At 45.7% G+C, this 26292-nt stretch overlaps 1 protein-coding gene across 1 annotated transcript in view; it reads right to left on the bottom strand.

Moving 5' to 3' along the window:
• Positions 1-26292, bottom strand: part of LOC119461251 (protein still life, isoform SIF type 1) — a 217655-nt gene that overhangs the window by 177226 nt on the left and 14137 nt on the right. The window contains exon 2 of the mRNA XM_049672149.1: positions 19486-19767. Within this exon, the coding sequence (XP_049528106.1) occupies positions 19486-19592 (107 nt within the window). The 5' untranslated portion in view covers positions 19593-19767. The remainder of the gene's footprint in view (positions 1-19485; positions 19768-26292) is intronic.

The raw sequence follows: 26292 nt of genomic DNA, 5'->3' as shown, positions 1-26292 counted from the left end.
CATCTAGTTCGCCCACCGATGGCCTTTCCACGTTCTTGGTAATTCGGTGTCAATACACCGGCCTCAATCGCTCATTTCGCAGTGCTCCCGTCACGTGCTCGTTATTGCCTTCGAGTTTCGCGTCCGAGTATGCCTTGACCTTACTTTTCCCCTGCGCTTCATGTTTTTAGTTTCTTTTAGTTCGCCACCACTCATTCTTACGAGGCATCGATTCCTCGCAAAAGCTGGCGCTTATAGAACCGTTCGATCTATCATACTATATACGAGGTTGCGTGGCTGTGTGTTCTCGTTGTTAATTATTCTGTCGTGTGCACCGTGTGTCTGTTGGCGATTTCTTTTTTTTTTCTCGCTTGTCAGTTTCGATCTCGTTTCGTCACTCTGCCGAACAACCTGACGCCACTGTTAGTTCGCTTAGCCTTTTTATTTTTCCTATTGTAAAAAGAAGAAAGGAAGCGACTCTCCTAAGAAGCGAGGGTCTTTTTTTTCTTTTTTTAGTTGCGTTCTTTACCGCTCTGTGACGCTTATAAAGAAACACTGAACGCTCAGTGATGTTGGGAACAAGCTGTGCTTATCGACGTGTCGAAAGATGACGAGAAGAAAAAGGCTTTTATTTCATAGCTAAAAAAAGGGCATGACTCTACGCTCGATAAAATGACGCACAAGTAGCTTGAAAAGCAGCTTGCGTCTTGGATTGTAGAAAGAGTAATTCTTTTGCTTTGTATATCCGCAAAGAAGAAAAAAGATTAATGGTTTGCATTCTAACTAGGAGTATGTTAGCGTAAAGCAATGCAATGGAGACAAACAATAAACAAACAAGGGCCGCAGCAGTATCTTAACTACCATGCCCTTACTTAGAGTACCCTATCAACTAGCCTAACAGTCTTTCTTAGGCTAGTTTGTTCATATACTTGGCTAGTTAGACTAGCTGATGAGTGGCAGCTGGCTGCCGATCATCATTAAGTTTACTGCATTACTACAAACGCCATTTGCTACAAACGTCACTAAACTTACTGCATTTTCGATCGGACCTTCTCCTTGCGTCTTTGGACATGCAACTGCCCAGCCACACCAATCGCTGTCATATTTTGGACTTTGCGCACGAACCCAGAAATAGTAAATACATTCATGCCACAACGAGCGAGAGTTCTAGTTCTTTTTCGTATTTATCAGAGAACGCAGCATTAATATTCTTATCGTAGTTTCGAGAAAATACGCTGCCAGTTAACTTCCGAAGCTGTCTATCATGTGGTCACGCCGACCAAACGGGAGCTCCAAAAAAGGCGACCAACAACTCCTCTGTTTATTTTCATCTGAATAACAAAAAAAAAGAGGGGAACTAGAAAATTTCCCGGATTACTGATATAAGTTTCTGAATCACTGCAATGTAGCAGCGTCTCGCGGCAAAGCCCACCTCGGTGGTGATAAACACGCCGGTGTCGCCTGTTCGCGTTTGAACTTAAGTTTATCTACGTACGCATGGCTCCATAATTGAAGACAGCCGATGAAACTCGTCTCAGGTAGCGAGTGCCGACACGACACTCATCGCACTGCAGATACGTATGCATGTCTTCCAACTAATATTTAACTGAATCCTGCAAGCGTTCCTACGCATACGTTGAAGCGACGAACACACATATCACGCGGACGGATTGCTTCGGCAGCCGCTTCTTTCGTGCCTTCTTTCTGTCGGCTTTGTCATTGCTCAAATCAAATCAAATTATGGGGTTTGGCGACACAATGCAGCGCATGGACTCTAATTTTCTATCTTTTAGAACGAAGCTTTCCTTTGCCTCTTCTCCCAATTTTCCGGGCGCATGCTCGCACGCGCCGCTGGGTTTCTTGCAACACCCGCAGATGGCGCTCACCTCCACGCATAACTAGAGTTACTCTATATGCTCCCTACACCCTGCGGCAGCCATATATAGTAACTCTACGCATAACGCATCCCTAACGCATCCCGACCGGCGCCGCTGGGGCGGCGTTTCACTGGTTTGTGCCTATGGCACGTGCTGTGCGTGCGTTCCTACGCGACAAAAATGCAGGTGCTTGGCTGTGGAGGTCGCGTGCTGGGCTGTGATAGCGTAAACATTACAATCGTCCATAGCCTGAAGAGAGCGCTTGGAGCTGGCGTCTCAACAGCCTGCTGGCCACGTATGCAGAAGGAGCACGTAAACGCGCGCCAGCCAAATGGCTCCAAAGCGTGCAATCAGCGTCGAGGACACCCAGACCCGAAAGAAGCGTTGCGGGGAACGGGAGCGTCTTCGCTAGGCCGCGAAACATGGTGCAGACCGCGAATGTATGTATAGAATGCATACATACAATTATAAAAAAAAAGTCAGAGGTCTGCGCGGCACACGCAGCACAGTCAGAGCGTAAGCTGGTTGAGCGGCGCAAGAGTAGCTCCAATTTCGGCACCACGCACAACAAGGTCTTCGCGGCAAAGTGCTTTCGCCTCGATTTTGACGAGAATGATCTGAACTGTCCGCCCGGCGTCAGCGTCGACGGCGAGCTGCGGCTTCTAATGCTCTCTGCACAGCAGTCTGCTGAGCCCAATGATGCCTGGTTGTAGCCGTGCACGTAGCTCTACGATTCGCTTCTTCAGCAGCGGTTCGTGCCTTGCGAGGAGACGCCATAACGTGTACCGAAGAGGTACCCAGAATACGTGGCGCACATCTAACATAGGGATAGCGTTGATTGCGCGCCTCGTCTGAATCGCATCTCGTCGCACGCGGCGGTTGCAGGCAAGTTAACTAGATGGCGCCACTATACTGGCGGAGGCTCGGATCGTCTGCGCCTGCGTGCCTGCCTATAAAGGGAATTTTTCTTCTGCCTTTTTCTTCAGCGGCACCCACTGATAGCAAGCGCTTGCGTGGCTCAGTGGCAAAGTATCCGACTCCCACGCAGCGGGCCTGGGTTCGATCCCGGCGGAGGGCGGGTACTTTTTTCGCCTTTCCGGCGATAGCGGCTACGGGGCCGCGGTGGCATCATCGCGACCAGAAACGGCTATTGGAATGAGCCCATAACAGCTTACGCTGTAATATTCAATTGAATTACGTACAGCCCCATAATTCAATTAAAGTTTAACACTTCTGTCCCGATGCGATGAAGCATGTGAAGCAATGATAATGCTCAACCCTCTCAGAGATTATGAACACTGACACAACAACGCTCCAAGCAAACACGTCTCCTCGTGTGTTCTGTGGACTACGCAGACAAACAGCAGTAGTACACGCCAGGTAACGTTTAACATCAACTCACCACTCTAGTATTGTACTAAACGCTGAAGAAATTACACATTCGACGCCAACATCACCGCTAATTATAGTCAGTCAAAGCAAACAGCATACAAAGCTTTGCTTACATCGATTCCCACAGTGCGTGGGATCCGCATATTTTATTTACCTCCCCCTCCTGCTTCCCATTGTAGGGTAGCAAACCGTATTTTCCCCTTTCTTCTGTCTCTATCTGAAGGACGTCGTAACGAGGGTTCTCCGGGTCAATTTTTGACCCCTAGGGTTCCTTTAACGTGTAACTAAATCTAAGTACGCGATAGTTACTGCATTCCGCCCCCGTTGGAACGCGCCCGCCGCGGTCAGGAGTCGAACCCATGACCTAGCGCTTAGCAGTATAATAACTCCGTACCCACGGAGCTACCGCGGCGTATTATGCCTCGGTTACCTGCTGTATTCACTCGGATATAAAGCCTCCATCTGAAAAGGGCGCAAGCCATTCCGATGCACTTCGAAACGTTCGTCGATGACAGCTGTCTCTGCGAAGTACGCATGCAGAGGCGATGAGACACTCACCCAGACGTCTCATGCGTGCGACAATGTACAAGTGTTCTCCATCGCAAATGTTGCGTAGCAGGCCACTGTCAGTAGAACGACGTCCTCTTTTGAAGGCTTCTGAAGGCGTTGTTTGGCACTTTCGACAGAACGAAACCGTCTGACACACCGTGCTTTGTGATATCGTGTTGCGTGCTTTTTCTCAAGAGGAATCTTTTAACGCCACCTCTCGGCAGCTCCTATCTAAATATATGGTAAAGGAAAATTCGTTCTGCTAGGCATACATTGCGCCAAATTAGATTAGGTTTCTCTCATTTAAAAGAAAGGAAAGTTGAACTCTAACAAAACGTCAAGTTTGAAACGTTGTAACCCAGCAATACAAAAACAATATGATAATTGTTTAAGCGGCACCTACTGAGACATCTCAAGAGGATAAAATTGTGTAACAAATATATCACTCTGTGATACATCTCTGATTTGTTCGTAGCACTATTGAAAAACCATCGTAAAGAGTGCAACAGTTTTACTTAACCTGTGAACTCGTATATTGCATGCTTCCGCTTCAGATGCTCTAACAGATGCACAGATGCAGTTTATGGAAATCCAGTATCTCCTTTTTTTTTTTGTACAGAGTTATGGATTTGTAAACTTTCTGTTTCAATGTATTTTGAAAGCTGCCAAATTTCGGCTACTTTCGTAAAATATTCCCCCTAAACATACTTCTTCTGCAGTCGGTACAATTCAGCTTTCTCTGTTAAACGCAAGGCATTTCGTTGAAATTGGTTCGCGGTTGATAACGGCCGTGTTTTTGCGTTTGGCATGTACTTGAATAGGGAAGTCAGAGTTTGACACCAATGTAGAGCTTTATCTCAATGCGTGTTTCGTGCACGCCATTACACAGTACGTGCTATACACGTCCCTTTAATTGCTCAATCCTTCACCCTTTCAAATGCTTCGTCCCACTTCCTTTGCGCAGGATAGTAAACCAATATTAAAATCGACAGCTGTTTCGCACCGCCGTCGCTGGACCCCCATATACAGCTGCACCGCCGTAGATCGTTGTCGCAGTAGTATCCCAGTAATGATTGTTAACATCGTGACGTCAGGCTCGATGATCAAATCAAAAGACGGAAGAAAAGATGGGCAACTTAGCCTGCAGAACGCGGCAGATTCATGCGAAACGATTCTCCAGACAAGACTGGACCTTCCCTTATTTGTCCTACTGATGATCACTCCAGGTTAGATTAGATTAGATTAGGATAGATAGATAGATAGATAGATAGATAGATAGATAGATAGATAGATAGATAGATAGATAGATAGATAGATAGATAGATAGATAGATAGATAGATAGATAGATAGATAGATAGATAGATAGATAGATAGATAGATAGATAGATAGATAGATAGATAGATAGATAGATAGATAGATAGATAGATAGATAGATAGATAGATAGATAGATAGATAGATAGATAGATAGATACTGCTTAAAACCAGCATTCAAACGCAGCAAAAATACTAAATCAGCCGCCGTAATGGAAGGTGTTACGTATCGATATTCACCATTCAAAGCTCGGTACTAGTACACGATCGTTTCTTCTTATTCCGCGCCCATCGTTCCCACGTTAAAAAAACCCAGGTGGTAAAACCTTAATCAGAAGGCCTTGGTGTCCCTCACAGCCACTAAATTGGCGCCGTTCAATCCCATCAATCAATCAAATGCCCCCTTAAACCCCTAGCCCGTCCTCGTTCCCGTACGTAGTGCATTCACATACCTCGGGATGCGCACACACACGCACGCACGCACACACACGCACACACATACACGCACGCACGCACGCACGCACGCACGCACGCACTACTCTAATGCGTTCGTATGTAAAGTAAATGAAAATGAAACAAAAGAGACACAAAATTCGGTTTACAGATGCAGTTTGCGATGAGAACGAAAACAGCGAGAGAAGACTCGAAGCGTGGGGAGGTGCAAGAGAAAACGTGTCGCTTCCAAGGGCCTCTCCGGAGGGGTGTCTCGTTCCGGCGAGCCGTCGTTTTAGGAGGCGCGTCGCTTATGTCAATATACACAGCTCTCTCGGTTCGCGCCGCTTGGCCCGCAAACACGGTGCCAACCGCGTCGACAAAGAAGGGCTGCGAACGGGACGTCGGAAACAGGCCGACGAGCGAGCGAGCGAGCGAGCTTTGCGCTTTCAGCACGCGTCTTCGCTGTGCCCCGAGCCAAGGAGAAGAAAGCTGACGTCATAAAAGGGAACGGGAGTGTCTGTTGCTGTGGGGTGGTCGTGCATTTACTTGAGAGGGTGGGGATAAGGCTTAGTTTCTCCTTTTCTCTCTCTCACATTTTTTTTAAATTTTATTTCGTTCTTTTTTCTTTCTTTCTTTTTTTGCAGGTACTTGAGGAGGGATGAGACTCGCCAGTACACGTGATTCTCGACTTTGTTCTTATGAATAAAAACTCTCCTTTATGAAGGAATCAACATGTAATCATTATAAATTGACCAGGCGACGACATACATTAAACCCCAACGAAAAAAATATGTGGATACTGCGGAGGGCGGGAGGGCGGGAGGGAGGGAGGGAGGGAGGGAGGGAGGGAGGGAGGGAGGGAGGGAGGTAGTAGATAGATAGATAGATAGATAGATAGATAGATAGATAGATAGATAGATAGATAGATAGATAGATAGATAGATAGATAGATAGATAGATAGATAGATAGATAGATAGATAGATAGATAGATAGATAGATAGATAGATAGATAGATAGATAGATAGATAGATAGATAGATAGATAGATAGATAGATAGATAGATAGATAGATAGATAGATAGATAGATAGATAGATAGATAGATAGATAGATAGATAGATAGGAGTTCCACCAGTGTAGAGTCCCGCTAGCCACCTTGTACACGGAAAATAAAGTAAAGAGATCGACGCATAAGAAAACGAGGTTAGATAAATAAAATTGCGGGGAAAATGCTCATAAACATCTGAATGCGCGCAACAACTCCTATAATTTGTCGCGCAGTCCGCCTGCCGTTATGAATCGCAGTAACGTGTTTAAAGCCCTCAGTGCTTACAAAGGTACGGACCAATGTCCCAAAATTAAATTCACTGACTGATGCAGTCTGGAGCGCTCGAGAGCTATTTTTCTTCGCGCATTATATCCAGAGCAGCAACAAATAAGCTACCTAATTGCCTCTTCGCAGCCACAGATGTCACAATCAGGGCTGTTGACCCGAATACAAAATGTACAAGACAGCAGTTGTTACCACGCATGCGTAAGTAGGAGAATGTGCAAGAACTTTGAACTTTGAACAAATATCATCAACATCACATCATCATCATCATCATCAGCCTATATTTATGTCCACTGCAGGACGAAGGCCTCTCCCTGTGATCTCCAATTATCCCTGTCTTGCGCTAGCTGATTCCAACTTGCGCCTGCAAATTTCCTAACTTCATCACCCCACCTAGTTTTCTGCCGTCCTCGACTGCGCTTCCCTTCTCTTGGTATCCATTCTGTAACTTTCATTGTCCACCGGTTATCCATCCTACACATTACATGGCCTGCCCAGCTCCATTTATTCCTCTTAATGTCAACTAGAATATCGGCTATCCCCGTTTGCTCTCTTATCCGCACCGCTCTGTTCCTGTCTCTTAACGTTAGGCCTAACATTTTTCGGTCCATCACTCTTTGTGCGGTCCTTAACTTGTTCTCGAGCTTCTTTGTTAACCTCAAAGTTTCTGCCCCATATGTTGCACCGGTAGAATGCAAGAATTGTACACTTTCCTTTTCAACGACAGTGGTAAGCTCCCAGTCAGGATTTGGCAATGCCTGCCGTATGTACCCCAACCCAATTTTATTCTCCTGTAAATTTCTTTGTCATGATCAGGGTCCTCTGTGAGTAATTTACCCAGATAGACGTACTCCTTTACAGACTCTAGAGGCTGACTGGCGATCCTGAATCCTTGTTCCCTTGCCAGGCTATTTAACATTATCTTTGTCTTCTGCATATTAATCTGAACAAATATGAACAAATATAAGTATTGTTAAAGATCTGATGCAATAACCAAACGAACACTCAAGTGTAGCAATGCTTCAATTGTCGTTTTACCCAGAAATAAAGTGAAAGTGCAACAAAAAGTATAATAAAAATAGCCTACAAAACTGATGATAAGTGCAGCTATAGTAGTAAAAGTGTGAAGTTAGCGATTGTCTAAATGTTTGGGCATCACGCACAACGATACTTAGTTTTGGGAGTCTGTTCCGGCTAGGCTATGGTGGCATCCATTTCTTTGTGACATCTACAGAAACCCTTTGTCAAGTAAATGCGATACCGCGTCCACTGTTTCTATTCTCACGCACCCTGCGCCTGTGACTGTGTTTCAACCCCATTCAACTCAATTGTTCTAGTCAACGTGTTTGACAATTTTAGCGGGAAAATGGCGTGTGTACGAAAGCCGATGCCGCCGTTAACTGCCACACTTCTTCCAAAGGCGCGTCATGCATACCTGACTCCGTAGTGGGCGCGATGTCAGCCATCTTGTTTTAGGCGATTATGACGTGCGAGTCAGCCTGCTCGAAAAATTGAGTATGTCTTCACGCTTCCCGCCTTTAACTTGATCAATGAATGCAATGCTTACACAAAAAGCTCGTCAAGTCTCGACTTCTTTAGCAGTGGTAGTAGAGGTGGTTCTTAAAACAGAGGAAGAAGCACGATAACTGTCTGACCAATTCATGCAGGGAAGAGAAAATACCTATAGGGGGAAGTATGACGTCAGGCAGTCGGATTTCATAGGGCAATCCTCCTCTGACATCGTTCTCTCGCAGCTTTAATTTGGAGAACCATGGGAAACCCGCAATAGCGCGTTGAATTCTGGGAAAAATCGAGTCGCACGTGGCTTGGTCTCGGCTTGGTTCATGCGTGGTACAGGTTCGAGCGCCGCCGGTCACAGCAGTAGTTGCCGCCGCTTCCTCCAGTCCGTCTCGCTCGCTCTCTATAGAATCCTGACGCATTTGGCGTCTTTAGTTCTCAGCCTTGACAACTGGAAACACAGTTTCCGTTGCCCTGACAAGACGCGCGCTACAGTTTCCGAGCGGTGCAGCAAACAAGCAGACGAAAAACAGACGACAGTGAAGCCGTGCGGAGTGACTAGGAACGACCGCTTGCCATCACGTGCTTTGACGCATATCCCGCGATTCCGTCTTTTCATTTTATTTCCATGTACAGGCTTCAAGACTGCCACGTGGCGCTCCCTCCTAGTTACTTCCTTGTCTCCGTGCGGTAACTGTAGTCCGGACTTCTTTATCCAAAAGATTCAAATTCCGCAGGGACTGGACAGCGCACCTTTCTCATCCACCGTTTCTCCCCTCTCTCTCTACTTGGTCCCTTAGTCGACTGCTATCCTGGGTACCTATTAAAGAAAGAATACGAGAATTTCCTGTTGAAGGATGAGCTGGACGTTCGTAACTCCTGTTTTCCTGATCGTTCGTTCTCTCTTGTCTTTTCCTACACTCCGTGTTTACTTCAGCGACAGCGTTCGCATGCTTTTTTCGATAGCCATAAAGCGAGGAAGCGCAAGCACTATGTCTTGTAAACCTCTTGCTGCTGTCGTTCACGAAATGAGAAATACTAACGATAGCTGCTTCTGAAAGTTATGTGCTCCCAAGAATAACTGTTCATCGTAACGATCAACTGAAGCGCGACCTCTCGCGAGGTTCATAACCTCGACAATAAATATTTGCGAACGTTATAAACACGCCTACGTCTGTGTCGACTCCCCCGTGAGCTCCGCTTAGGTTCGTGCCGGAACCATTCGGGCGCTGCGCGTAAACTGTTTTTACAGGCGAGATATAAGTTAGTCTGGAGTTTGTTGCCTCTTGTTGTTGACGGACACATCTTGAGGCAAAGTCATGATCTAGCAGAACCTGCTTTTGCGTGGTTCGCTACTTTTCTGGTACATCAGGCGCGAAAATTACACACGGGCGATATGTACGCAAACATCAACAAGCGCTTCTTTGTGCTTGTGTGACTGTTATGTGTGTACATACTTTTCGCGCCCAATATAATTTGGCGCCGAAGTACTGATCTGTCCGCGAGCGAAAAAGGAATTAGCATGGTCGCTCACCGAGAAAGCCTTGAGTGCCGCCCGATACTACAGTAGCTGGCCTGAATACGACAATAGGGAGCAATGACGACGATAAACCTACAACTGCGACAACGATAAGGATTGCGACGGTAACGGAAACGCACAACGACGACTGACGCCCAAACAACCCGAGAAAACGGCGAGACCACGATAACCACGAACGCAACCGCAACAACGATAACTACAAGAGCGATAACGACGACAACTATTTCATGATGGCGCCCAACGACTGACAGCGCTCGACAAGGAATGACGATACAACGACAAGGGCGATAACGACAACTACGGCACGATGACGCCGACGATGATAGCAATCAACAAGGAAATGACGATACGACGACCTCAACAGCGATAACGACAACGACAACTACAGCAGGGTGGCGCTCATCAACGGTAGCGCTGAACAAGGAAATGACGAGTAACGACAACAATGACAACGACCACAACAACGATTGCGATAACGACACCTGCGGCACGATGGCACTCGACGACGATATCGCTCAACAAGGAAATTACGCGACAACGATGACGACGACCCCAACAACGATAATGACAACAGGGGGATAGCGACGGCAACTACGGCATCGATGGCACCCGACGACCATATCGCTCAACAAGGAAATGGTTCCGTCTTCTCTGGACCTCAATAAAGTATTTCACTCACTCACTCACAACGATGACGACGACCACAACAACGATAATGACAACAGCGGGATAGCGACGACAACTACGGCGCGATGGCGCCCAACGACGACAGCGCTCAACGAAGGAAGGACTCGATAACGACAACGTTGACGAAGAAACGACGATGACGATGACGACGCAGATAGCGACGCTAAAACTACACGACTGTTCTCCCGATGTGGACTCGGGAGAAAATCCCGACTGGGAACAAATAGCTTTCTTTTCTAGCTTTAATTCTCTCTCTCTCTCTCTCTCTCTCTCTCTCTCTCTCTCTCTCTCTGTCAAGAAAACATGATAATCATAGCAGCGAAGGACACTACGAGCATCTGGAGAAGTACCCTGAACAGCCAAACTAAAAAGCCGCAAAATAATAACATGGGCTTGCGAAGATATAACGTCTTAGTGCCTCCGAAACCTCTTATCATCTGCATTTCCCTCTCCCTCTCTCTCTCTCTCTTTCCTGCCTGTGAAGAAAAGCATAACTGAACTGCACATAAAGGTGTTTGTATAGCGAGAACATCCAAAATTACTTTCACGCCCCTTGCTGTCCCTCCGAGAAATTTGTGGATCTGTCACGAATAGCCGACAACAGGGATGCAGCGGGTGCATTCGTTACCTTCACTATCGCCGGTCATGACTGGAGATGAAATCCTGAAGAGGGACGCCATATATCTCGCCTTCAGGACCTCGATTATGGTTCCTCTTTGGTTCAGAGCAAGTTTCAAGCTCTTTGCGCTCTCCTACTCGACGCTACACGTCTACGAGAAATGGCAGGATACACTGCAGAGGGCACGCACGCAATGGCTACTCAAGCGCGCAGTTTTAAAGAGGAAAAAGTTGATGTCTCCGACAATGAATGCATCATTGTTCTTTGCCAGACAGACGGAGAGCAGTTTTCACCAAATTATGTACATGTAGCCTGAGCAGTGCCAGTGGGTCTAGAAGGCGTGGAACCGCAACCATAAGCGGTGGTTTTGTTGCTGCATGTAGTGCTACAGCATGGCAGCCAGTGCCGGCAATCGCTCCTCCTAGGCGCCGCTGTCCAGAGCAAACAGGCGCGATACCAATGGTTCATTAGTTCACAATAGCGCGAAAACGCAAGAAACGATACCTTTCGCCCTAAGCGCGGTCCTTGCGGCAACACCAAGATCCTTCTCAGAAATCAAAGTGTAGCCGCCTAAAAGAAACGACTTAATCAACTAACTTACCGAAGCTGGAAGTGGGCGGTGTGCGGTAACGAAAATATAGGACTAGAGTAAACATTCTCTATTGTTTTATTACTCAGTCTGTGTTCCTTCTCTGCGTAACCATGGCAGAACCAGTCACGCGACATCGGACGTGAAACGGATCACTTCGCACGCGCAGCTAGCATTCACGCGACGTAGGATGACAGTGCCGCCGGAGCAGCCGGAGCATGGGCAACGGCGATTTCGCTCTCCGCCGTATCGCGAAGCGCTTCGCGTGGACCGAGGGAGCGCCGCGGGAAAGGGTGACGTACGAGTTCGCCGTCCCCGCGTGCACTATTCGCTATACGCAAAATGCCGACCTGTAAAGAGGAGGAGAATGACGACCATGAAGGAGGGGAGAAGAGACCTTCAACACGCAGTAGTGGGGACAGGGTGGGATTCCCTGGGAGATAACGAAACCAAATGGCGGAGAACCTTGCCTCGAGGCGCAGCTGGACGGCAGCGCGCGCCGCGCTGCCGTGAAGCCACACCTTCGAGAAAAATTCGCGTATAACCCACACCCCAACTTTACTTTTTCTTGAATTTTTAGTGCGGGTTATACGCGCAAAAAATACTATGTGTTTTCCAGTTACCCACCCGAACGAGAGGCTGTGCTGGTGGCATCGTGACAGGAAAGTCCGTGGAGACGAGCACCTTTTTCTCTTACGTACTAACTTCGTCAACAAGCTGCAAGCACCAGCCACGGTTGCCCAATGGCTATGGCATTGTGCTGGTGAGCTCGAGGTCGCGGGTTCAACACCAGCTGCGGCGGCCGCATTCCGATGGGGGTGAAACGGGATAACGCTAGTTCACCGGGAGCACTTTACGCCTTAGTTTGTCAAAATTAATCCATAGCCACCAACTACGACGTGCCTCATAATCAGGTCGTGGTTTAGGCACGTCAAACCCCATAATTTAAATAATTTTTTAACAAGCTGCAACTCTTCCTGTAGGACGCTCCCCTCTGGTTGGATTCACTTTGAGTGAAGGCTCCGTCGTTGGGAATCCCATCAACGCGAAGCCTACGGTCACAGCCCTCATTACGCACGGGGAAATCCTTCAAACTGTACAGCGACCTTCTTGCAGATGGCGGCTACCAGAGCAATACACTTACCGAGTCGTATTTTGACAAATTCTGATTGCAGTTCGCAGTGCAATGCAGAAACAATCTTTACAGCGTTTTTTTTTATTATTATTTCTTTTTATCGATAAATGTTCTTAATTTTACACCAAAACTCCTTCTTATGGACAACTCGCTTTATGAACAATATTGGTCAGAAACCAAAGTGTCCATATTAATTAGGCAAGACTATAACCATCCGATTCTCTTTTTTTAATGCCGTAAGCGTTGTACCCCAGTAAAATCTGTCTTCTCATGCGAAACGTGTAATGCCTTGTGTCTGCACAAAGAAATGCTAAATTTGAGAAGTTACGACATTCAGTAGTTAAAGTAGGTAAGTTTTATAATTGGTAGTTTATAAGCGATAAGGAACAATAGAAACCAAAAACAAAATAACATTGATCATAGAGAAGACCGTTCTCGTCAGGCCGCCTTCAAAGCTTACTTTCTCGCATCACGGGTCTGTGTGCAGAGAAGCCTGCTGTGGGGATACTGAGTATAAAAAATAAGAATAACTGATTGGTACATGTGGTAATAGTTTAATAATAATAATAATAAATTATTGGTGGCGTTAAAAAAGAAAGATGTACTGGTGACGTCACCGTCGCCGCTTCAAGGTCGTAACAAAAAAGAAAAAATCGAAAATAAAATTTAAAAAGGGGGAAAAACAGCTGTGGTGAAACCGGTTGTGACGGCGTTCCGGCTCAGTTGAAACAATCGCGTTGAAAGGGTCATGCAGCTTCCTGGCAACACATCTCCACACCCTTCATTACTCGGATTTCATTTCTTTGGCACTGGAAAAGCGATGGGTAAACATGCATAAGGTAGGAAAAGCAAGTAAGCAAGTAAGGCGAGCCAAAGAATGCTGACGCATTAGTGGACAGTTCTCCTAAGTTCTGTAGAACGCCATCGCTTCCTAAAATGTTTTGTGTGAACACACGTACCGGTATGCAGAGATTAGCGCGGTTGAAAAATATACCAGCACAAAATAATTTTAATGACGGTGGTAAATCGAGAGCCCAGATGTAGCTTGAGCTGCCGGCCCGTGTCTGATGTTGCGCAGAACAGAGGAAGCGAATATTGCGCTCAAATACGCGAGATAAATCGTAATATGAACTAAATTATTCGTTATTGTGTTTCACCAACTTATGGTGCCCTTCATTTTTTTCGCGTTTCTTTTTTATCTCTTCTCCAAATAAAAGTTTGATTCATTCACTCAATCATTATGCCGTAAGCTACTAACACCAACAATAGTATTTTGATCCATTCTTCACTGGTCAGTTAAAAATATATATAAGAAATGTCACATGGTATTATAAACTGAAGTCAAATCAGTGACAATTATTACAGTTGAAATTTCGAAACGAGTCAGCGTTTATTACCAAAATGAGGACGTTAACTCGGCCATTCAATCCGCTCGCCCATTCACGAGCAAGTAGTAAGGCTTCTCCTATGAATGCGTTATTGCTCAAGAACGTTTGTGTATTCGACTGAAGCAATCGAAGTAATCGAGACGTTCATTGATGCAGCCAATATTTGCAGAGGTGCTCGCCGCTCGCAATGGAATAAAGTCAGCGTGCCTCCAGGGAGCAGCCGTACAGCTTCCGATTAAACGTCATCACGGCATGCTAGGCAACAACAATAACGCAAGAAAAACAAGGAAATGATTACGATTATGGTGAAGCTGTAAAAATGGTGGCTTCTACAACTTCGTCGGGCACAGAAAAGTGTTTTGGGTAATGGCGGAGGCTGGTCTCACAGCTAAAATGGCAATGCAATCGTTTATCAAACTGCGGTGGCGATATTTTGCGTATATTGGCCTCTCACGTTGCATGTAATGCGTCCTGGGTTAGGCAATATGACAAAAAAAGAAAAAAAAGAACAGCGTTTTAATCTGGATATTTGTCATTTTGCTTCAGCGTAACAATAAAAGAGGGTTGCATTGGCAGAATTATTCAGCACGAGAAATATACATCTAGGAGATAAAGTAGTACGCGGTTAGAAGACTTTTTATTATTATTACTGAGATGATAATAAAGTTACCGCCATTTTCTGGCAACGGCTTTTTTCTTCTCGCGTGGTCATTATTATATTACAAAAAAATAATCATGAATATATGAATTCTTACAATAGGCAATACCTAAACAAAACAGAAGAAAATATAGTGACATTAAGGGAGGAAGTTTTCATTGAAAAGTTTCAGTTAAAACAAAGCCCGCGGATGTTTCAGTTACACAAGCATATCTCATGCAGCCGCACGAATGAGACACAATTACACGCGGTGCTGCTGGGGTCAATATTCAGCACTAAGGCCATTGTCTTCAGAGAGTCGTTCAAGTGTTCTCACGGCCTTGTGATGAACTGCTCTTTGGTAGACGTAGTCCTAACACCTTGGCAAGTGAAAAATGGTCGGTAAACAGAGTTCCTATTCAATGCGCTGTCTGTGCACGTAATGTGCTTTGGAATTGCTGTTTGAACACAGATCAAATGCCCCCTTTCATGTTTACGCAGTGTGTGTAGCTCGGTACGATGTTAAAGAGCGTTAAAGAGAATACGTAGCTGGTTTTATGTCTACTCTAATTGAAACACTGCAACTTTCTCAGAATAAACAAAATGGCTTATCTAAGCGGACATCTATGTTAAACATACGGTTCACATGTATTCATGCCATAATCAGTAGCAAGATACTAACTCGGTGTTTAAATTTAATAACCACATAAACTCTGCAGCACGCAACATGCGCGATGAAAAGCACGAGTGTTATCGCGATGGCAATACAAAAAAATCACAGCATATCCACGGGGTGAATGATGATGAGTGGGCGAAGCTCCGGAGGGAATCATCGGATCTCCCGCTTAAGGGGACGCTAGCACAAACGCGTTAGAAACGTGCAGTACTCTCTAGTAAGGGGGAGCGGCCACAGCGTCTTACGCAGCCATTTACACATGCCGGAACGTGCACCGCGTTTGCCGTCGCCATCACATGACTGCTGAGAGAGTATACCCCCCGTATTCATAAACGCTCCTCGACTTGAACTTGACTTGCCACCGCCTTGGGCAGCGCGTTCGAAACGCGTTGAAGGTAAGGCGGAGAGGCCACAGCGTCTTACACCAGCTTCTTACACGGGCCGTAACGCGCTAGCTCAAACGCGTTAGAAACGCGCTAGAAACGCGGCCTTTCGTTAATGTTGGGTATTTATTGCCATCGTGGTGCGTGTGTCTATGTGCGCTTCGTGGCGTAGTGGGCTAACGCCGCGCGCTCGGAAGCGAGGGGTCCCTGGTTCGATTCCGCGCTACCGGACACAACTTCGGAATTTTTTTTCTCATTTTTCTCAGACTGGTTACACACTACTACTACGACGACGGGGACGGAACGGGTGCCGCTATAAGGAGCTTCGCTCCTAAAAAACTGCGCCCGTATCTCACCTGTGCTCAGTCAATTCTTCTTATTAACGCGAGCTGTGCCCGTACAGTTCCGGCAAGATCTTTAACAGCGAAGCTGTTCTAGCTAACCGTAAAAAGTGGCGCCTGCTGTCGCAAAACCTCGCCGAGCTATGACGTCACTGCTTTGCCTAACAACCACCTCGAGGAGCGGCATGTGCTTCACCTCCTCTCCGTGCCGTGCACATGTTGCCTTGACATGGGACGTTAAGGAGAGGAAAAGAAAATGAGAGCGAGATAGAGAGAAACAAATTGTAGCAGCACCAACGAGGCAACGCGCAGAGCTGCTGCCGACGCCGCCCGCGTTGCCTAGCCGCGAATGCGCCGAAGCAGTAGCGATGACATCACCTCGCGTTGCCTAGTAACCGCCGGCGCAGGTGCGCGCTCGCTTCGCCCGACACAGACACGGCTCCTGCCTGCCTGAGTTTGTGGCGTGCTAGGAACGCTGTCGCTCGTAGGCGCCGACGCGTTCCAGTGCTAGTCACGCGAAATGTCGCCCAAGGGAAGGTACCTCCAAAAAATTATCACTTGAGAATACCTTCCCTACACGCGTAGTTAAGTTAAACCAAGTTAAGACCTAGCAGCAACCAAGCTAATACCTAGCAGTAGCAGCCAGTAAGACTTGAGGATTATCACTTTCACTGTGCCTAAGCTTTGCACGACGGAGTGCAAACTTTCCCGCTTTTTTTTTTTCATCTAAGCGCCGTTAATCGCCTTCGGAGACCTCTTTTTACCTGTCTAAAATTTGCAATTTGGGAAGTAGCGTCCTAGTGCAGAATCGTGCGTAATGAAACTCGGAAAACCACTTACACAGGGACATTAGATAATAAAAAACACCCAGTTTGTGAATTAATGCTTATGGGAAAAACTTCAATGCACAAGCGTAGAAAGCGCTTTTTTTTAAGGCCATGCTTCCATTGCATATGATCGTTAACGGAGAACATCGACTTCTTTAATGCTGCTGTACGTGTAATAACTTTTTGCGCTGTTTCTTGCGGAACTAAATACAGGCAGAGCTCGTTATAATTAAGTGCGATATAACGAAATAATAATACGACAAAGTAAGTGAAATTCCCCTTGAAATCCTCGTAGAGATTCATATTACAGTACATGCAATAATTGGTGTAACAAAGTAATTCTGGTTTTACTGTTGTAGCGAAGAAGAGGAACGCTATAATAAGCCATCCTCTCCAACGCTTTGCTGGGCGAACGCCGCTCGTGTTGAGAGTCCGTGCCCTACTCTGACGGTCAGCCCAACCGCTGGTGACTAATAAACACCTTTACATTGTAAATACAATAATGAACGCTATCTGAAAGTGTTGAAGTCTCGTCGAAAAACAGTGAGGACAAGAATATAGTGAATGGTTAGAGAGGACAGCGCTGAACACTCCGTGATAGCAACATATCAGCTCAGACGTTGTTGAAGATAGAGAAAACTTTAGGCTACGAAGACTATTCCACATCTTCTTTGGTGAAACCCCGTACTCCACGGGACTTCCTTTTTGTTTCTCAAATTGAATTCTAATCGATACTCAATCTTTTTTTGCTCCACTGACGTCATTCGAAGATTATTCACCACCATGTATAGGTGCGGATCATTTCATTCATTTCAAACGATGCGTTCCAGGAAGCGTTCCTTTCGTAGCATAATCGCGAACTCAGCGAGCCGGTGTGGATTCTTGGTTAGGAAAAACGAAGAGACAAGGGTGATTGAAGAAGAACGGCATTGTGCCATCGCGCTTTCCTAACGTTTTATACCAGAACAGTTAGCTTAAGTGCACAGGCTATAAAAGGCTATAAAGGTGACAAAGCGACCTAGTTTTCAAGGTAACTGCGAACAAGTAAGAGGGGGTGTTTTAACGTGAAAGCGTTAAGGACCCCGCGTCGCAGAAAATCAGCCGTCGGCGTAAGCGCCGGCGTCAGTTGGCGGAAATAATCATGCCAATCCACATCATCCCGAACCACCCCGACCAGACAGGACCTTCGCGTGGCGCAAGACGAAGGTGAACAAAAGTTGAATTTCTCAAAGTAAAATCCGTCAGAAAAAATCTTAAAGTACGACTTAACCACAACCTACAGACGTGATAGCGTCGGATTGTAATTTGATTATACGAGAAGAAAGCCAGAGAGCTCTTTGAATGCTATCGCATTCCACTCTTAAAGACGACGCTTAAGCGTCCTCCAAGTTTTTTTTTACTTTTAATTGTAACAGCATTCCTTATCTATAGCACCTGCCAAGGTACCACAATTTTACTTCTTCAGCCTGATCAGTTGAGTAGGCGGACATTACTTGCATTAAAAATCGAAACTGGTCATGAACTAATCAACAACAATTCCACGAATTAAATATTCCAACTTATTACTTTAGGGCACATAGTGCAGTCTATGAATTGCAGCCGATGACTTCGCGAGCCATATCCACTAAAAACAAATTTTGAAGATAATACCAGTTTCGGGACAAGCGTACATAAATTCCGGGACGAAATGCATCCGTATTTTAATATAAAAAGACGTTTCTTTAAAAAAAAACTCTTACTTGAATTAAAGTGCTAAAAAACGAGGACACATGTAGGCAGGCCAGACAGGACGAGCGCTACATGAGCTCTGTAGCGCTCGTTCTATCTGGTCTTCCTTCTTCCCCACTCGCTTTTTTTTTCTGACCCCCCCCCCCCTCCCGCTCTAAGCCAAGTATGAAATCTTACAAACTCGCCCAAATTTCAGTCAACAAAAAACTTTGTTAGAGTAAGACTCCGATGAACAAGTCGAAAGGTACCCTTTCCTATTATTTCGTCGTTTAAATATCCCCGTTCGCGGTTTCTGACTGCGGCCAGTCACATTATTCGCGTCTAAGCCATCATCGATCAGAAAGAAAAAGAAGAGAGCTTTCGCATAAAATGCTGAATGGCTTCATAATTCGAGATCAGTCGTTTCGTCTTCTCTCCTCTCGAGGGGAGAGGAAACAAAGAAGAGAGGAGGAGGGAGAACGAGACAGAAACAGAAGAGAGAGAGAGAGAAGAAAAAAGAACAAAAAAGAGGACAGTGGCGCCCCCTGTCGGTCGCTCACCGCAGCAGGTGCCCGTCCCTGCGGCGCGTGTTCTGCCAGGGCGTGTCCTCGTAGCGGTAGCCCTTGCGGACGAGCGGCGCGCACGAGCAGCTCAGCTTGTTGCCCATGGCACCCCTTCCCCGTCCTCGTCGTCCTCCTCTTCCTCCTCAGCAGCAGCGGCCTCCTCTCCTCCTCCTGCTGCCGCCGCCGCGCCGCGGGCCTCCTCCGCCTCCTTCGTCGCCGCCGCCGCCGCCTCCCGCCGACCCTGCGCTCCGCCGCGGTCGGCTGCGCCGCAGGGCTTCTCTGCAGAGCGGTCAAGAGAAGAGCACAGGGGAAGAGCACGGTGAGAAGTCGCGCCGCTCACGCTTGATCGTTCGATAGGCTCGGCGAGACTCAATTTTTGTCACCGGCACTCGCCTTCAATAAACACAGGGACGTTTCGAGACGTATGTTATAACACGTTTCGAGAAGTACGTTTCGACGCGCGTCTTGAAAGGTCAGTGAAAAACGATTTGTGCGGGCGTGGTTAGTGACAACAATTTTGTTGTCGTCACTTTCTCCGCAAACTAGAACTTGTTCGGCGATTAAAGAAATACAATGAAATTACCATGAGATGAAGTGGATGATCAGTTGTGCGAAAATCCGCAAAACGGAGAAACCTTTGTAAAATAAATAAGCTACCATCCATCTGAGTAGCCCAAAGCTTTTGTAGGGTGCATGCTGGGGAGCTTTCTTTCTGAGGAACCTGTACGGGTTCTTCAGCTTCGTACTTCCCTTACAAATATAGATTTAAGACAGTCTATAGACCGTCTATGAGCCACTCTGTAGGATCTGTTTATAGACATATAAGCAATAGTCAATAAAAAGGTCTGAGATTGATATAAATAGAGTATAGGTTCTACAGACATTTGCATGCAACCATTCATTAGACGATAACTGATAAAAATTATAAGACAATAAGTAATTAGCCAGTCTATAGACCAGTCTACAAATTTATCTATAGACATTCCATATATAATGCAACTAGATAATACAAAAATGTCCCACAATAAATGTGTCAATAGACTACCCAATACACAATGCCTCGAATTTTGTATAGAATTCTAAATACTTTTTATGGAGTCTATCAACATTGCAGACGAATGTCAATTGACTTTCTATTGACTGCCCAAAAAATTTTTGTAGGGGTTATTAACTCGTGTAGATGACATCTTTACCTGTATTGAGCGGAAATAAACGCATTCCTGCAATAAAGTATTTCGCAAATATTTATGGACAGTAGAGCGAATTTAAGGAAAGCACAAGAAACAGCATATCCCGTAGTTTCTGCTATTGGACACGAGTATTTGAAAAGACCACTACACTCTGAAGATAAATAAAATAAAAAAGTCAGTTACACAAAAGAAACACCAAAACAAGGAATGTGTCGATTCGAAAGTTTCTACTTTTGGAAAAACCACAAAAAACGCCTCAACATCTTCAAGCCTAGATCTCATCACAAAACCAAGCATGCAGCTGATTGACCCGAAATGCAATGTTAACTTACCACAAAACTCAACTGAAACTAAAGAAGAGCCTCAGTACCGACACAGAACAACGTCATCATTTACAAGCGTTATCGATGTTATTAGTACGTCGTCAGACTAAAACAGCTTAGAAGAACATTAGGGTCACATAAAACATCGTCAAGCGTAGTTAATTCAACCCAATATCAAGCATACATGTGATGACATGAAACACAACGTCAACTGTAAAGTCAGAAAACTCAACTAAAACGGAAAAAAAAGGTATAGAGTGCGTCAATATCGAGACACAACAGCGCTATCACTTACAACTGTTATCAAGGTTATCAGCACGTTATCGCAATAAAACATTTTTGAAGAATATTAAGGCCTTAACCCAATCCGCCAAAAGTGAACACTTCGTTTTCAGCAATTTGCTAAGAAACAATTCTCTTCAAACGCATTCTGTACAGTGAATCCTCTGTGAATTGTGTTAATTTCACAGAATTAGTATTAAAGGTTACATGTCACAAATGCGAAATATACAAGACAGAAAAAAAAAAACCTCACCAGTGCCCGAACGAGGGCAGTTTAAGCCTGGCTCCATGGCGAGACAATTGTGTTACTAGCAAGCGCACAAGAAGTCATGATCATTTTGGTGGCATCTCATTGTTTGCATTTGATTGATTGATTGATTGATTGATTGTCTGTTTGTTTGTTTGTTTGTTTGTTTGTTTGTTTGTTTGTTTGTTTGTTTGTTTGTTTGTTTGTTTGTTTGTTTGTTTGTTTGTTTGTTTGTTTGTTTGTTTGTTTGTTTGTTTGTTTGTTTGTTTGTTTGTTTGCTTGCTTGCTTGCTTGTTGGTTATTTTGTTTATTTATTTATTTGTTGCTTCCTTTTATGATCCGCCGTGCCACAGCACCAAAGAATTTGCAGAGGGTCCCTCAAAAGCAGGCTCTAAACGCCACCCGAAAGAAATTACAGGTGGTCCGACGACGGCGACGACGACGACGATTACAATGGCGATGACACACATCACGGCACAACACGACGACAAACCGATGACCTTCAGATTTACCTACCTCACCACTATTTCAGAAACATGGCATCATTAATGTAAAGGAAGTATATAATTTCTGTCTACTAAAGTACATACATCGTCATCAATTGTTCTTTTCTTGTCCAGATAATTGCCAGCAGCCGATATGCTTTCCGGACGAAACGTAAACTTGTTCCAATCACACGCACCAATTACGGCAAGCAAACACTAAGCTACCAAATTCCTACAGTAATAAATCGATTTCCCTTTGAAACAGAATATTACCTTCCACAAAAACGTTTTAAATCTATAATTAAAAAACGCCTATTGGAACAAACGGAATGAGACATTTATTTTGTCAATCGACTTTGTATTCATTTTTACCTTTGAGATGTTTTTCTCTTACACACTTGTTGCTAGCTTTGTGATATTGTTTCTGTGTTTTAGGACTGTCATTTTTATGTTTGTAAAAAAATTATTAATATTTACACCACTCATACAATAAGTTGTGCATGCGATTTAGTTATTCTTTTGTTCAAATGCCATGCATGTTCTTACTGTGTAATGCTTTTTCCAAGGTTTGAGAAATTCACTGTGAATTTGTTGTGAAGTGCTTGTGCACAATGCCCGCTGTTCCACGGGTGACCAGGACCTTGTCAGGCTCTTACCTTTTGGCTTGGCGCCCTCTTTTCGTTGAAAAGAAAAATAAACTTTCACTTTCACTTTCACAATGGTGACGACAACGATACCGTCATGCTGATGACAACACGATATCGAGATTACAACGGCGATGATGACGTCATTGCACAACGACAACAGTAACATAATGAACAGACGACGGAACGATGGCGATAACAGTGCAGATAACAGAACTGCGCGACGGCGGCACAAAGACGGGGAAACGATAACTATGACAATTGCGACGTCGACACTTACACCGACAACGGCACGACAAAGTCACAACGGCTCACATGCCATGGACCTGGTATCTAATTCTGGGTGGGAGACAAATACTCGATTTTTTTTTCTCTCGGAACGTATTTGGCAAGGAAACAAGACGGTGATAAATATAATAGTGATGCCTACCGAACGAACGTTACGAAAGTTGGATTAAGGAATGAAGCCCACTCAAAAGATGTAGCTACTGCTACGAAACAAAAGCGTGCCAATGGCTCGACCGGGCGCACGATAATGGGACTTGGACATCGCAATGCAGCAGCCGGCCAACGTGGGAACAGCCTTCACGTTTCGTTTCTGTCAAGCACGCCTGTCATCACACGTGAAAAAAAAAAAAAAGACAGAGGACGCTGTAGGCGACAATGTCCCGGTCATTCCCTTATAATGCGCTCGCTCAAACGAGTAAATAACGCCTCGACAACGAGCAAACGAACGGGGGAGGTGAACGGAGGAGGGCTGGAAATATAGAGAGGCAGGCCAGGAGAAACACGGCCCGCACTCAAACGACGACCGTCAAGATGTTTTCCTTTCCACGAACGCTTGTTTGTTCTTTGCCGCGCTGCGTCACCCGCTTTTCTCTTGGCGTTCCTCACGCCACCCGCGTGCTTTCTCCGGCGTTACTGCAGCGACTCGCGCCGCCCGAGGCCCGATATACCGCATTTTCTCGCGCCTAATCACATCTTCGTTTCCGTGCCCACGGCGAATAAGTTGGCGGATGTGGTAGCCTTCCATCTCAAAGCAAATGAAACGATGTCACGTCGCTGTCGTCATCATTGTCGAATTTCGAACCCTCGATGCCGCGAAGTAGTGTACGATGGTTGATTGGCTATAGTTCATACGCTCCTAATTTCACGTACTGCGTGTCGCCCTACTGTCTAAATGACGGATTTTCCACATTCGCCGCCGTGGCTGTAGGTGACGTTGTCTCCCAGGAACAGATCCTGAACACACATGCAAATACTCAAGAAAGTGTACGGAACTTTGGCCAACGCGGTAACTCGTCCACGTGTTATGCGAACAGGTGTGGATTCGACTCCCGCCTGCCGCAAGTTGTCTTCTCGTCCAGTTTCATTTTCATTTTCCTTCTTATTTCCACAGTTCACTCGGAAAAGAGCAGCTAATTTCCTCTGTGTTTCCAAGGCGTTGTTCGTGGTACACTAAGCAGATCGCTTTGTTCAACAGAGTTCGTCAGAGTTTTCTCATTGCCTGTTGGCTTCGTGTGGTTGTAACTAGCTTTATTAATGGCATATTCGAATGGTCGTTTCCGAGAGCTCTGCTGAGAAGTATCACAAAGGTCGCATAACAGAACCTTAAACCTGCAACCGGAGAGCTCTGAACAAACCAGTCGAATATACGAGTATATTGCAGCACAAAGGCAGGTCCCGGAAGTCTCCATTAGATCAGCACGGCGTCACCGTAGTGCACCTTATACAAGCAGGCTTCCCGGTTTCTTCACCCCGTGTAATCCTCTGCCGCAATCAAGCGTGTTGTTTCACTTGTTTTATTTTCTTAATTATTATTATTTTTCTTTTGTTTGGGCTCCCTCTGCTGGTTGTACAGAAAGAAGCGTCGCTTTAAACTGGATACAAGACAGAAGCTGCCCCGTCTGCTTCCTCCCTTTTCAAGCGAAGCCTGCTTTGGCTTTACTTAACCCCTTACAGTCCTCGTGTGCATCTTCCGCAGTGCGCGTCTCTCCGTCTTTTCGTCATTCTATTCCACGTTGTCCTTAAGCCCCGTGTAGGTAAGAAACCCCGTGTAGGGTAGGTCTGGTTGATCTCCCTGCCTTTCCCGTCTTTGCATTATCTGTCTCTCTTGTCCAATCGCCCAGAACGAATACGTGCCACCGTAGCAGGCCAGAGCAAGTTACAGCTCAGGCCGACCTCTCTGCCTTTCTGTAAATAAATTTCTCTCTCTCTCGTGCCACCGTATGTGATACGAGGTGTATACAACCGTTAAATGTATTTAAATATGTGTCGTACTTTTATGTACATACACTTCTCATCCCAAGTTGTTCATCGACACGAGCGAGAGAGAGAGAAGTAATAAGGGAAAGGTAGAGAAGTTATCCAGGCTGAGCATCATACATCGCTCTCGTCCTCAAGACATCGCTGCGTCAACGTCGCACGCGGGGCATTCGCCTGATCTGGTGTTCGCTGGTGTACGGTGAAGTACATAAACATAAATATTGTACGAAACTATACACGTTATGTAGCATGAAGATTGTACGCATCGCATTTAGTTCCGTGGTATCTAATTAAACGCTTAAATAAAGCTTCACTCCATGTGTGTCCATTTCCGCATGTAGAGATTGTCTTCGCTTGCGTCAACATCCCGTTTTAGGGTATCTATATAATGAAATAGAAACAGAATGAGTGGTACAAAAGAGATAGAGAGAGCACTGAAAACTGCAACGTTGGGGGCGAAGCGTACGCGTTATGAATTAGTCGTCGAAGCAGGCTATAGGGAAGTTTAAAATAGGGGTCTCGAGCTTAGGGTGCCCCAACAAGCGACCGCTTTGCGTTCGCAATCTGCCCCGCCGGGAAGGTGCTTTAGAGCAGGGTTCCTGGATTCTGCTAGCGCCACGCGATTACAGCACCCTTCCGGCAACGCGGGAAGGAAATGAAAACATAATGCCAGAGAAAAAGCCAGAGTTACATAATGCAACCCGTAATATTTTACAAGATGAAAAGTATACATGCGAGTTTATTATTTTTAATGTGGAGGCGTTGACACGTTTTTGAGATTCGCGGTGACGTTGAGACGACGCAAAGCAGGTTTGGGGCGCTTTTGACATCCACGCTATATTTGAAATTCAGCGTTCGGGGACGTGCGGAAGCCCAAATACAAAAATACCGTTTGGGCTCGGCGCATGCGCTGTGGCGAGATTATAATAGCCTTGGCTCTTCATTCTCTTTATATAGTGACACACGCGATGTAATGCCGACTCGGGAAACCACACACCAATAAGAAATGCTCTTTATCGCACCAACGTAAAAAAAAAAAAAAATCAGCGCAGGGAAGACAGGGACAATGGAGAAGACACACGGCACAGACGGGGACAGCGCTGACTCGTTGCCCGTGTGTACCGTTCGTGCGCTGCAATTCGCGGAAACGAATCACGACCAACTGGGCCAACTTCCAGTTCTTTTAACGCGCCAACACTAAACAGCCAAACGTCGAGACACAGAGAGTAAGAACGTTTAACGGCGCGAAGTGCGGAGGCTTCGGCCGGGGGAACGTGAATGTCGCGCTACTATTGCCCGTTGGCGTAAAGGAAAGAAATATATGTAAAAGAATAGAGAAAGGAATAAAGATAGCGGGGAACGAGAAAC

Source organism: Dermacentor silvarum, chromosome 8, assembly GCF_013339745.2.
Source record: "Dermacentor silvarum isolate Dsil-2018 chromosome 8, BIME_Dsil_1.4, whole genome shotgun sequence".
Lineage (NCBI taxonomy): Eukaryota > Metazoa > Arthropoda > Arachnida > Ixodida > Ixodidae > Dermacentor > Dermacentor silvarum.
This window is presented reverse-complemented; position numbering and strand designations above follow the sequence as displayed.